General features: G+C 47.6%; 1 protein-coding gene across 6 annotated transcripts in view; it reads right to left on the bottom strand.

Moving 5' to 3' along the window:
- CLIC6 (chloride intracellular channel 6) overlaps nt 1-12815 on the bottom strand; it is a 100152-nt gene that overhangs the window by 34724 nt on the left and 52613 nt on the right. The window contains exon 1 of one of the 6 annotated variants that reach the window (XM_038581423.1): nt 9528-10895. The exons of the other annotated variants lie outside the window; for them this stretch is intronic. Coding sequence (XP_038437351.1) covers nt 9528-10532 — 1005 coding nt within the window. The 5' untranslated portion in view covers nt 10533-10895. Of the gene's footprint in view, nt 1-9527; nt 10896-12815 lie in introns of those variants that run through there. 6 annotated transcript variants of the gene reach the window in all.

The following is a 12815-nucleotide window of genomic DNA, read 5'->3' as shown; positions in this document are numbered from 1 at the left end:
ACTCTGGGAAGAGAACAATGACCTCCGGGCCTGATTCTTCTTCCCTCCACCCACTGTGGCCAAGGGCAGGCCTGGAGCACCCAGGGGGTGCTGCTGGGGGTGCATAACTGAGGCTCTTCCTACTGGACCACAGCATCCTAACCCCCAGGAAGGTTGGAAAACCACAAAGATAAAGCCTTGGGCAGAACGGGTCCAGATTTTCTCCTCCCTCCGTGGCTGGCCACCCCTCCTGGGGAAGAGTCCTGCTGGCCAGAAGACAGAATCACACAGCTCTGTGAAAGGGGACCCTAGTCTCTCGTGACTCCAAGGCCACTCTGGACCCCTACACTCAGAAACAAAAGGGGGCACTGGGGCGGGTCTCTACTTCATTGGCACAGTGTCCCTTCTCCTTCATAAGGATAAATGACTGCTTCATAGAGATGACAGAGAAGTGACTCTAGAGGGGGCACACGGAGTGGCCCAGATCTCAGCACGAGGCTCTCGTTGCCCATGTGTTGTAATTACGGTAATTATATGGTATTGACATTTGCTGTAGTAAATGCTGCAGAGACGTTGCTCTGCCCATCACTGGATATAAAAGAAACAACTCCGCTGCTTTTAGGCACTGCTAAAATTGTCTTAAACCAGTTCAAGTTGGCAAAGAACTGGGTCGATAAATAAATGATTTGAGACACTCAACAAGTGTGTGAATCTGCCTTGGAACCCCTCAGATGGGCCCATCCACCAGCTGAAGGCCACTGAGCGGCCCTGGTCTCTCTCCCCTGTTCTCTGTTCTTCACCTGTCTCCACGATAGAAAGAGGGAGCCAAAGACAATTTGCAACCTGCTCAGAATTTTAACAGCTGTTCAGTTATTGGGCTCAGACATAAGCCAATGTCTGTGAATACAGTGTGATGCGTGATGCTAACTTCGATGGAAAGAATTCATGAGATTATAAAATTTACATTCTGCAAAATACATCATTAAATCTGACCACCCCCTTCTTTTTACCTGACGCAGTGGCCATGCCTTGTACGTTGCTCATTCACTTACCCATCCATCGAGCACAGCACAACCTTCCAAAGGGAGGAGACTGCAGCAAAAGGGCAGAGCCCGGGCTGTCAGAGATCTAGGGGCCAAATCCTCCCCCCCCCCTTTAAGGCTCATTGCGCAGCCTGCCATCCTGCTCCTCCCACCTGCTCCAGCAACCCTCCCCACCCCATGCTCCCCTTCCTCACACAGCACTCTAGCCATTTCCCTCTGGGTCACTCTGTAGGCGGAAAGCTCTAGAAAAGCAGGGGCTGTGTTCATCACTGTTACTGTCGTACCTCAGCCCCAAACACAATGTCTGATACTTGGCGAAAACTCAATAAATATTTGCTTTAAATAGCCACTGTGGTCCAAAACACCGTTCAGGAGTTTGGAAGACTGAAAAGTAGCTTTTACTTCTCCCCATAGCAGAAAGATCAATGTTCATGTGGCCAACCAAGCCCAGAAGGAAGGAGAAGCCCTGAATTGGGGGTAGAGTTCATGAACCTAGTAAAAATCTGGAATTAGAGAATATTTCTAATCTGATGATTTCTTACACGTATAAGATTAGACTTACTCTTGCACACTGCGTATTTCTCAACTGCTGTAAATAAAGCTGCCCCCCGAGAAGCTTCAAAAAGTATCTCTCTGAATGATCTTTCATATTTGGGCATTTTAGTACCCCCGCCCCACTAATTAAACATAAATTCTGGTAGTCAGCCACAATTCACTGGATCTCTACGAACAGAGAGAATGTCATCATTCTCCATAAATTTTGGTCAATTCTTTTGACAAATGGGGGCATAAATAGAAACATCCTGCTAAGAGACAACCACAGAAACAATATTTTGATATCACGGCACCACAGATGATTGCTTTTCACTATGATTTTTATTTGTGGGACTCAAATTCATCCCAGTAGATGGCATGCCAAGATCAAAGTGATATATCTTACATATTCAGATGGAGTAGTGTGGCATGAAATGATCCTGTTATCAAGATATTTTAAATCTTGTTTTGAATAGCAATTCTTACCATGTAAGAAAGAATGCAATTCTCAAAGGGCATGTGCTTGGTAAAATGTAAGCTGCTAATTATAAAGAAAAGAAGGAAGGCAAGACTTGAAATATCTAATTCCTCAGGACTTAAGAGGTTATAGAATATAAAGTAAAACAGAGTATTTAAAGATTCTAGTATATGAAGTTGGAGATTCTAAGAGCACTGTCACAGCCTATGCTTTGTTTCCCCACACATCAATTCCATCCAACAAGTTACTAAGACTAAAAGGATAAATTACTCCAGTACAAATAGTCAAAACAGTCCCATAAAAATATATGCAACCCACATGACAGACAATGGTCTAATTTCCTTATTATAAAAATCAGGAAGGATAAGACCAAATGTAGATTTGAAAAATTGGCAAAGGACATAAGCAAGCTGCTTATGGCAAAAAAAATATCAAGAGTTGTTAGATCAATAAAAGTATACTTAGCCTCACACACACTAAAAGAGATGTGAATTAAATGCCAATGGGCATCATTTTTCACCTCTCAGATTCAAAAGTTTGATAAAAGTCTGAGTGGGGAAGGTTGGGGAAATAAACATGGAACCCATATAGTGTCAGGGAGACATTATGTGGTGGAACTTCTTTGAAGAGGAAATTTGGTGAAGATTATTAAAATTTTAAACAGACATATCCGTTCCCAAAGCAATGTCATTTCTAAGAAGTGAGCTTCCATATACGATTACACATCCATGGCGGGATAGTCACTACATCATGGTTTAACATCCAAAAGAAGAAACCACCTAAACATCCACCCATAGAAGACTGACTATAGAGTGTATCCATCCCTAGAAAACTATGAAATTTTTAACAAGATAGAGCTACAGGTACCAATGGGGAATGATTTCTAATATATATTGTTAAGCAACAAAAGCAAGATATAACCCAATGTATTTCCAGTGTCCTACTTTTTATGAAAAAAAAAAGTGAGTGAGGTATTTTTTTCAAAATATGTCCACAGATCCTCTGACTTTCCCTTTAAGGTAGAATTTAATTTTGATATCCTTGAGTATTGGACTTTGTGAATAAAATAAGACAGGAGTGACAGTGACTTCTGAGACTCAATCATAAAAGTCATCGTGGCTTCTTCTCTCTTGGATCACTGCTCTGGGGAAAGCCAGATGCCATGTTGTGAGGACACCAAAGCAGCCCATGGAGAGAGCCCCAAGTGGTGAGGAACTGAACGTCTTGCCAACAGACATGCGCATCAGCCATGTTGAAAGGGGATGCCCACCACCACCACTCCAACCAGTCCTTCAGATGAGACCACAGCCTTGCCAATATCTCAACCACAACCTCATGAGCCAGAACTACACAACCAAGCTGACCCAAATTCCCGACACAGAGAAACTGGGAATAATGAAAGTTTGTTGTTTTAGGGTGCTAAGTCTTAGAGTACTTTATTACTCTGTTATGTGTTAGATAACTAATACAGTGAGAATATTTACATGTAACCTTGAAATATGCTCAGAGTATCTCTGGAAAGATATCCAGTGGCTGTCTCCAGGAAGAAAAACTGAGAGGCAAGATCTGGAGGGTAGAAAAATACTTACTCTTCATTGCATTGCATTGTATCTTTTTATATTTATAATCTCTGTTTCATTTCGATCTCACCTAAATCAAGATTAAGGACTTCACAGAAAAATTACATTTCTAACAATATGTATAAGATGTTCGGTGTCTAAAATATTTTTCACTGTGATAGACACTGCTGATTCTTTATTCAGCAGTCATTCCCCTTCTTCCTTGCTGAATAAAACTCCAATTTTGTGCCAGAGGCAATGTATCTAGCCCCAGGTCATGTATCAAAGGAAGTTTAAACTATGGGTCAGCAAACCTTTTCTTAAAGGGCCTGACAATAAATATTTTAGGCTTTGCAGTCTCCAGCTGAAATGGAATTGGATAGTATTTCCCTATGGGGAGGAGAATGTGTTGCCAGAAAACATGTTGATGTCTTTAGAAGTTGAGAGAGAGACAAGTTTAGAGTCTAGAAAGCACAAGTGTTTAGAAGTTGAGAGAGGGAGAAGTAGGTTCCCCGCTGAGCAGGGAGCATGACACAGGGCTCAATCCCAGGACTCTGAGATCATGACCCGAGCCAAAGGCAGATACTTAATCTATTGAGCCACTTAGGTACCCCTATTTTCAAAAACCTGAAGAATATGTACTAGGGACTATCAGAGGGTCCTAGTCTCTGCGTCTCCCCAAATACAATCAAATTCATAACTACTCAGTGATCCCCACTGTATCTATAGGTCCTTCTACTATATAGTCCTACAGGCTCCTACTCATCTTTGTTCCCTCCTCCCCTTCCTGCCAGCATTAACTTGGAGCCTACTATGTGCTAGACCTGTGCTAGGGTTTGGAAGGACAACAGTGAGCACACCGATGTAGTTCCTGCTACCACATGCTTTCAGTGCTCAGTCTCTCTCCTCTGTGCTAGATGGTAAACTCTGTGAGGGCAGGGACCTTGTCACTCTTGCTTGACCTTGGGTCCCCAACTCTAGCACAATGACTAACATATAAGAGGTGATAAATCCACATGTTGACTAACATATAGGAGGTGATAAATCCACATGTTGACTAACATATAGGAGGTGATAAATCCACATGTGCTAAGAGATTAATCTGTATCACTCTCACCCACTTGAACTTTATACATTCCTCCAAAGTCTAGGTTTTGTTTTTCTATGTATATGAAACTAAAGGGTAAATTTGCATGTTCAAAGGATCCAGGGTGGTGTTTCTGAAGGTATCTTACAGATCTTCAGATACACAGGGAGTTAGGATATCTGAGTGGCCTAATGGAGAAGAGCTGACCATGAGAAACCAAGGCTATTAAGGAGACCCACTGTGAGGAGGAGGAGGAGTTCATGCTGAGGGTGAAGCATGATTGCTCACTTACTTCCATGAGTCCAGAGCACATGATGCATCAGCCCAGTGAGTGGCAGGAACTGTGGCCTATGTGCACCCAGCAAAGCAGAGCCACAAATTCCCATATCCCTGAGGAAATTCCATCATCTTGCAGCCCTGCTGCCAAAATGTCTTCATGGAGAAGAGTGGCTCTGGCCCTTTCAGAAGGGACACTGGACTGGGACAATGAGAAACAGGTCTGTGTCCAGCTGCTCACTAGCTGAGTCACCTTAGACTGAGTATGCATCCATCCGCTATTTCCCTATCATCACCAAAAAGCACTGACTCAGAGCTTACAAGCCCACCACTACATGAGGTGAGGAGGACATGATGTGGAGAAGTAATTAGAAGGTGGATCTCATTCAGCACAGGGAGAGGAACCACTACCCCCAGTGTGCACGTGTGCACACACATGTGTCAGAGGTTTCCACCCCAGCTAACTCTACTAATTTCATAAATGTGTTTGCAAGCAAGCTGTATAAGACACTCAAAAAACAAATAACAAAAATGCTATTTTGGGGGGATAAAGTCAAAGAAGTGCATCAGTGTTCATTTCCCTTTAGAGCTCATGGTCATAGTCCACACATAGTTATGAGAATCCCACCTCCCCCTTAAGCTCCTTGGACACCAAGCCCCCACAGAATGGTCTCACTGTGCTCTCTCCTGGAGAAAGGTGCATGGATCACTACAGCAAACTGGTCTACCAGGAGTCACTCAGCTGCAGCTCCTAGACACATACCTAACCTTCCCATCCTGCCATGGCCATGTGGTGTGGCACTGCTTGGCTGGCTTCATTCATTCATTCATATATGTATGTATTTGGGGGACAGTTCTCAATGACAATGCCTATTCAGAGGTCATATCTTCCTTGCGTTGGACTTGTTCCATCACCAATTCCACCTGTCTAGAGATATCACCCAAATGTGATGGCAAATGCAAGTTTTGAGCTCCACAGCAGCTGCATATTAATGGTTAAATATATGGTGTCCAAAGTCTAGTTTAAGAAATTCATAGACTCTGGCCCAAGACTATTCATTGGTCACATTGAAGTGTTTTAAGTCTTGTGAAATTCGCCTGGAAATCCGTATCTCAGATTATCCGATCCCTAGACCTTGCCTCAAAGTATACACGCTGGATTAGAAGCACCAAATCTGTAAGTAAGACTTCCTTAGTGACTAAATCCCCACAGCTGGTGAGGTCCCTACCTTATCCTTTGTTGTCAGTATTTTATTTGTCGTTTGTTATTGTTATGTTGGTATGTTATTATGTTGTTACTCTTTGTTATGAGTAAAGAAGAAAAGAATCTTTCTTACTAAATATACTGCAGGGTTACCCTATAATTTGATGACAAATAATTAATACTTCTTTGTAAAAAACAAAAGTAAGAATTAGCATGATCAGCAATTAATTTACCATACAATAATTCAGGGAAGCTTTCTCCAGCCTGTTCTATATATGTTCTCGGCTCTTTTACAAGAGTACATTCTTGCATACTTATTGAATAAAACAAAATGGAAAATTAGTAAGATGGCAATTCCAAAGATGGAGAAGATAAACCACCAGGTGGCTAAAAGTATTTGCACCTGTTACTGAGTCATATGTCATTACTTTGCGGTATATTTGCAACCAAAATATTTTTTAAAATAGGAGGAAAGTGTAAAAGTTAAAAATTGACAAATAAAATATGGGCTAATTAATTACAATGGTATTTACTGGGCTATCAGATGAAGGCGAGGGGAATGTTTGGAATGTTTACAGTACTTCCCCTTAAAGAACAAATCTGAATTCTGCACTCCAGCGATGGCACAGAAAAATTTGACATGTTTATAAAACCCAGGAGGTCAGATGTCTACTGTACATGGATTACAGTCCAAATAAGTGGAGTCCAAAGAAGGAACTCAAGAAGGCTAAATCTGGCAAAGAAATCCTCTTTTAAACTAATTTAAGGATTTTAAATCAAGTATCACAAAACACAAAAGATATAAACATCTAAAGAATTTTTGATGGATTTCACTCTGGGGTCTTTTTTGCTTTTAAGGAGAATCATTTGTAGGATAAAAAGAAAGTGAGATGCCTTAACAATCCTACGAGACACCTCTTCAGTGACTCTCAGAATTTATATCAAGTAGTAGTTGCTTAAAAACCAATCTCCTGAAAGAAAAAAAAAACCAATCTCCTTATTTGGAGATCTGTTTTCTTAAAGAAAAAAAAAAGTAGCAGGAGCAACTGATCACAAGCTGATCATGTCAGAATAAAACATTCTGGATAAGCTGTCTATGACTAGCCCCTTGCCTCTGCCCACACAAATTACTCCTGAGCAGAAGCAAAAAAAAAAAAAAGCAAACAAAACAAAAATCCCCACACAACTTATTTTTATTTTTCATAAAATTCTTATCCCCAGAGAATGGAGATAATTAGGTATCTAGAGAGATTTTCCCTTAGAAGAGAAGGGGGGCAGGGATATAATGGGCAGGGGATTGTTTCTGTGCAAAATCAATGGATGCACACTGCAAGAAAGAAGCAGAGCCAGGATTTGATCCCACTGGCTCTAAAGTCCATGGTACTGATCACCAAAGTACACTATCTCGTGCAGGAAACCACCCTTTCAAAACTTCATCATGCTCCAGATCTGTGCTCCACACGGAGGATAGAAGATAAAATTTATGCAGTCAAGGAAAGAGATAAAACCTACAGTGTGGGAGTGGACTTTCAACAGAGGGATATCCAACCCACACTGCGATGATGCCCGTGCTGAATCTAGACACACAGCAGATAACCAGGGAGAGGGATGAGCGGGGAGAAACTTGATTCTGGCAGAGGGTACAACACCTGCAAAATTTCCAGGCGGGAAAGAATGTGGTTCTCTCAAGGAATGGAACCAGTTCAATATGGCTGGCATGGTGGTACCATGGGTGACAAAGTCGGGGGACACCCAGGCAATACCGAAGAGGCAGGTACGACATCAGGAGTGGCCTGTGGCCTGGCTGAGGAGTGTGGACTCATCTGAAAGCCTACAACAAGTAACTGGAGAATTTTAGCTGCAAAAACAAAGTGACCAGATCTCATTTCCTAGCTCACTGGCTATCACCAAAGGCCTAGACTGGAGAGCATGGAAGACAGTCTTAGGAAGATGTTACTGTATTTCAAAATTGTAACAAGAAACTGGAAAGATGTGCTGGAGGCAGATTGGCAATGAGATGGAGCAACGGGGAAATGTCTTAAATGAAGAGCAGATTTGAGGCACACACAGCAGCATTGTGTTCAGCTCTCCCCCTTCCCTCCCCCTTCCCCTTCCCTGCAGACTCCCAGCTCCCAGTGGCCTTCCTAGGGGCTGTGCCCTTAGGTTCTATCCCAACACTTAATCTTAAAATGCTCCAGGGTCTTCAAAAATGCTCAGAACAGCACCTTCCCACTAGTTAAGAAACACATGCCCTCACTTCCCCAACCCCCTTGCCACCTAGACAATTCTTGAAATTCTGATGTTAATCACTTTGGAAACATTTCTCTTTTTGCTTATTAGAATTTGCTTACATTCCCGTCAAGGAGCTTTAGGTCCTCACTGGCTTCTATAAGCCTGAAAGTATTTTGGAAGGATTACGATTCAACATGCAATGCACATTCTTGACCTTATTATCTGCTGCTTTCCTGGTCTGGCCAAAGGTCTCCAGAGAGGGCTTTCTTTTTTTTTTTTTTCTTGTTTTTCTTTTTTTTTTTTTCTTTCTTTCTTTCCTTTTTTTTTTTTTTTTTTTTTTAACAAAGATCAGGATGTGTGTGAGCTACTGCTGGACCTTGCCCCATATTTCCGATGCCTTGTAGAAATGCCTAAACTCAAAACTTTCTCAGTCATGTCCTATAGATTCTTTAACAAAATCATCGCTCCCTTCACATTTGAAGCAAGACTGAAATATGAAATATAAAGGCAGATGAGGTTCAAGTCACCGGCACCTTGTATTCCTCCAAAACAAATGCTAAAACGCTCAACAAACAATTCAATATTTAAATAAATCTCCACTTCCCTTCCAAATGCACCTCATGGATTCTACATACCAAAGAGGGAGATACCTTTTTTGGAACTGAAAACGTAGGCCAGCTCAGGGCCTCTGAAATTTGAGTCCTGGGGATACTTCTCACCTTACAACCTGTTAGGGGCTTTTTTGTTTGTTTGTTTTGTTTTTGTTTTTGTTTTTTTTTTTCCATTTCAACTATTAGAGCTTTCCTTCGGGATGAATTGCTCTGAACATCAATAGGGCTCGCTTTTTCTTTTTCTTTTTCTTTTTAATTTATTCTCCAATAATCTCCAGACTAGAAGGGCCAGTTAGGATTTTCAGAACAAAGGACAGTGCGATGCTGGGCCCGCACCCCGACTCCCCCCCCCCCAACCCCCGCCCAACCTCTTTGTTTCCAAACCCCCGCGTCTCCCCAAGCGCTCCGCAAGCTCCCGGTGACCCAGGCCGGGCCGCCTCCCTCCCTCCCGCGAACAGAGCCACGACCAGCGCCCCGGGAAGCCCCGACTCGGGGGGCGCGAGGGGCCGCGGAGCTCCGGGTACCTTCACGAAGAGGGTGATGTCGTGCTCCTGCCGCGGGGCGCCCTCCTCCGACGCCTCGCCGTCCTCCCCGCCGCCGTTCACCCGCGCCGCCTCGTCCGCGCCCTGCACGCTGCCCTCCTCCGCCAGGTGGTTGCCGAGCTCGGCCTCCGGCGCCTCCGGCTCCTCCGGCTCCCCCGGCTCCTCCGGCTCCTCCTGCTCCCCCGGATCCCCCGGCTCCCCCGGCTCCCCCGGCTCCTCCGCCTGCGCGCTGCCGTCGGGGGGCTCCTCCTCGCCCCCGCCTGGCGCCCCCGGGCCGCGCTCTCGCCTCTCCTGCTCCTCCGTCCCCTCCTGGGGTCCCCCCAGGTCCTCCACGGCTGCCGCCCTCGCGTCCCCCGCTTCCTCGGTCCCCGCCGCACCCCGAGGCTCCCCTGCAAGCCCCCCGGGGGCCCCCTCAGTGGGCTGGGGGCCGGGGTCCCCCCCGTCCCCGGGCTCCCCCTGGGGCCCGTGCGCCCCTCCCGCCTGCTCCGCGGCTGCCATGCTCGCCGCCTGCGCCCCCTGCGCCCCCTGCGCCCCCGGACTGCCGCCGCCCGCTCCCTCCGGCCCTTGCTCCGCTGTCTCCTTCGCGTCGGGCGCCTCGGGCTCCTCGGGCTCCTCGGGGCTCCCCCGCAGCTCCCCCGAGGCCTCGCCCTCCTCTCCCCGGGGGACCTCGGCGCACCCCGGGGCGCCCTCCGCGGCGTCCGCCTCGCCCGGTGCTGCGCCCGCGCCCCGCGCCTCGGCCCCCGGGTCCCCGTGGGCGTCCGGCCCCCGCTCGCCCGCGCGCCCCTTGTCCGGATGGGCGCCTCCCGCGGGGCTCAGGGCGGCCGTGGCGGCTGCGCCCTCCCCCTCGCCCCGCGGCGCCCCCGCGGCGCCCTCGCCGGCCTCCGCCCGCCCCGCCTCCGCGCCCGCCTTCTCCGCCGTTGGCGCGGGGACCTCAGGCGGCCCCGGGGGCCCTGGGGGGGCGCCCTCCAGCTCCGCGGCCTCGGCCATGGCCGCAGCGCCCTGTCCGCCCCTGGGGAGCCCTCCTCGACCCTGCGGTGGAGCAGGTGCCCCGCGGCCGCTGCGCCCCTCCTAGGGAGCTCTGCGCGGAGCCCGGGACCTGCGGGGCAGAGTGACGCGACCCCGAGACACCGCGCCCCCCTCCCGGATTTACGCTCTCGGTGTCTCCTCCACCGCGACTGCGGCTCCCCGGTTGCACGTCTGCTTCCCACCCAGACTCTAATTCTGACCTGGGCCCCCCTGGAGGCGCGCGGGCCACGGAGGAGCCGGAGGAGCCGGAGGAGCCGGAGGAGCCGAACCCGGCTGGGGAAGGCCTCTTAGCTCCTGCACCCTTTGAAATGCCTGGCCTGCCGTCCCGGGGCTGCCCAGAAGTCAACGGTGCCAACTCCATCCCCCTGGGGCTTGGGCGGGGTTTGCACCCCATCCTCTCCCCCTGTTCGGTGCCCTGGGAGCCTGGCCAATGACAACCTTTCTCACGGCCCTTGTGGATTTCGGTGAAAAGATCCCGGTTCTACTGGCAGCTTGGGGTGTTTTCTGTAACGGCATCAAGTTCCAGAGCCATTTAAATCACCCCCCAACACCCCACACTGGACACCCAAATACCTAATCTCCGCTTTCCCCCAGGGAGTCGGGCATTAAGCTTCTCAGTTGGTACCCAATGCAAATGCTCCTGTCCTGCCTCATTGTCCAAGAGCAAGGGTGGTAAATTTTGGAAGAAAGGAAACAGGGAGACCACCTTCCAATTTCTGCAGGCCCTTCCTGAGAAGTTCCTGAGGCCCCCAAATAGGAGTAAGAAGAGCCAACTGAGCTGCTCTGACCAGAGAAGGGCTCTGTTGTGTATGAGGGGACCCCTCCTCAAGGTATGACAAGTGTGGGGGCCTTGCACTGAGGAAAGGTTAGATCCTTCATTTCCCTGCTTCCTGAACATTCTAAGAGTCTATCTTGCAGTCTCCTAAATTTTCTAAACCCACGGCCACTGCTTTAGCCTGGGTTATGTGTTCAGTGCTTGGGGAGGTGGGGAGGTGACAATACAGGATTTGAAGAAGGGGTGCTGTGGAATTCACCAGGTTAGGAATCTCCGGGAATCACAGAGTGGACACCTTTTCCCCAAGAAGAGGAAGTTATGGTGAAAATTATGTAGTAAGTTGATTATGAGCTAAGCCGAATCTTGTGGGTTACAGAGAGGACCCCGCTGCCCAGGATGGCCCAGTCTAAATGTGGTGCAGCGGGGAGCCCAACTCAAGACTGATTCGAGTTGTCAAGCTTTTAGTGGCTTTGATGCTGCCCTGAGACACGTCAGTCCATCGCATCCACAGAGGGTTGTGTCATCACTTAAAGATCAGATGGTATCCTTGTTGTGGCTTGGAATCGCCGTTTGGCCAATCACCAGGACGACAGGCTCCTAATCCTTATCGCCCATCACCACACACAGGGACAAGACAGGAGCCCAATGTCACCTTAGCTTCACGCTACCTTTCTCCAAGGTTGCGCCCTATCTGGAAAGGAAGGGGCCAGAAGCTTCGTCACCACAAAGCATGGCACGTCTGCTCAAAGCACGGCACTGGGGGATCCCTGGGTGGCTCAGCGGTTTGGCGCCTGCCTTTGGCTCAGGGTGCGATCCTGGAGTCCTGGGATCAAGTGCCGTGTCAGGCTCCCGGCATGGAGCCTGCTTCTCCCTCTGCCTGTGTCTCTGCCTCTCTCTCCCTCTCTCTGTCTCTCATAAATAAATAAATAAATAAATAAATAAATAAATAAATAAATAAATAAATAATACATAAATACATAAATCTTTAAAAAAAAAAAAAAAAGCACGGCACTGAACCCTGTGAGCTAGACACATGGGACAGAGACTCTGCTCTGCAAAAGCTTCAGTCGCCTGGAAAGGGAGTCCCGCAACATCCACTGGGCAAGACAGCCATCAGCCTTATTTCTTAGGGAAGGACAAAGCCAGCACAGTCAGCCCCCAACAGCAAACACAGGACAAGGACCCACGCAAACCCTGTGAAGCCACATGTGTTTTGGAAAACAGAATAGTTAGAAAGATGGTTGAGTGTTTACAGTGTTTATTTCATAACACGGTACCCCGCCCTGTGATCAGACACATTAATATTTCTGAATGACACCAGCGACCATCCACATTAGATGGAATATATAAAGACCACACATAACTTTAGGGACCCTAGTTCAAGTTCACCCCCGAATGAGTTCTGGCCAGTCTGGCCTTTGCTTCCAGATGACGTCCCCCCAAAGCTTGCAGTTTTCAGAGTTTTTTGG

The sequence above is a fragment of the Canis lupus genome, chromosome 31 (assembly GCF_011100685.1).
Source record: "Canis lupus familiaris isolate Mischka breed German Shepherd chromosome 31, alternate assembly UU_Cfam_GSD_1.0, whole genome shotgun sequence".
Lineage (NCBI taxonomy): Eukaryota > Metazoa > Chordata > Mammalia > Carnivora > Canidae > Canis > Canis lupus.
This window is presented reverse-complemented; position numbering and strand designations above follow the sequence as displayed.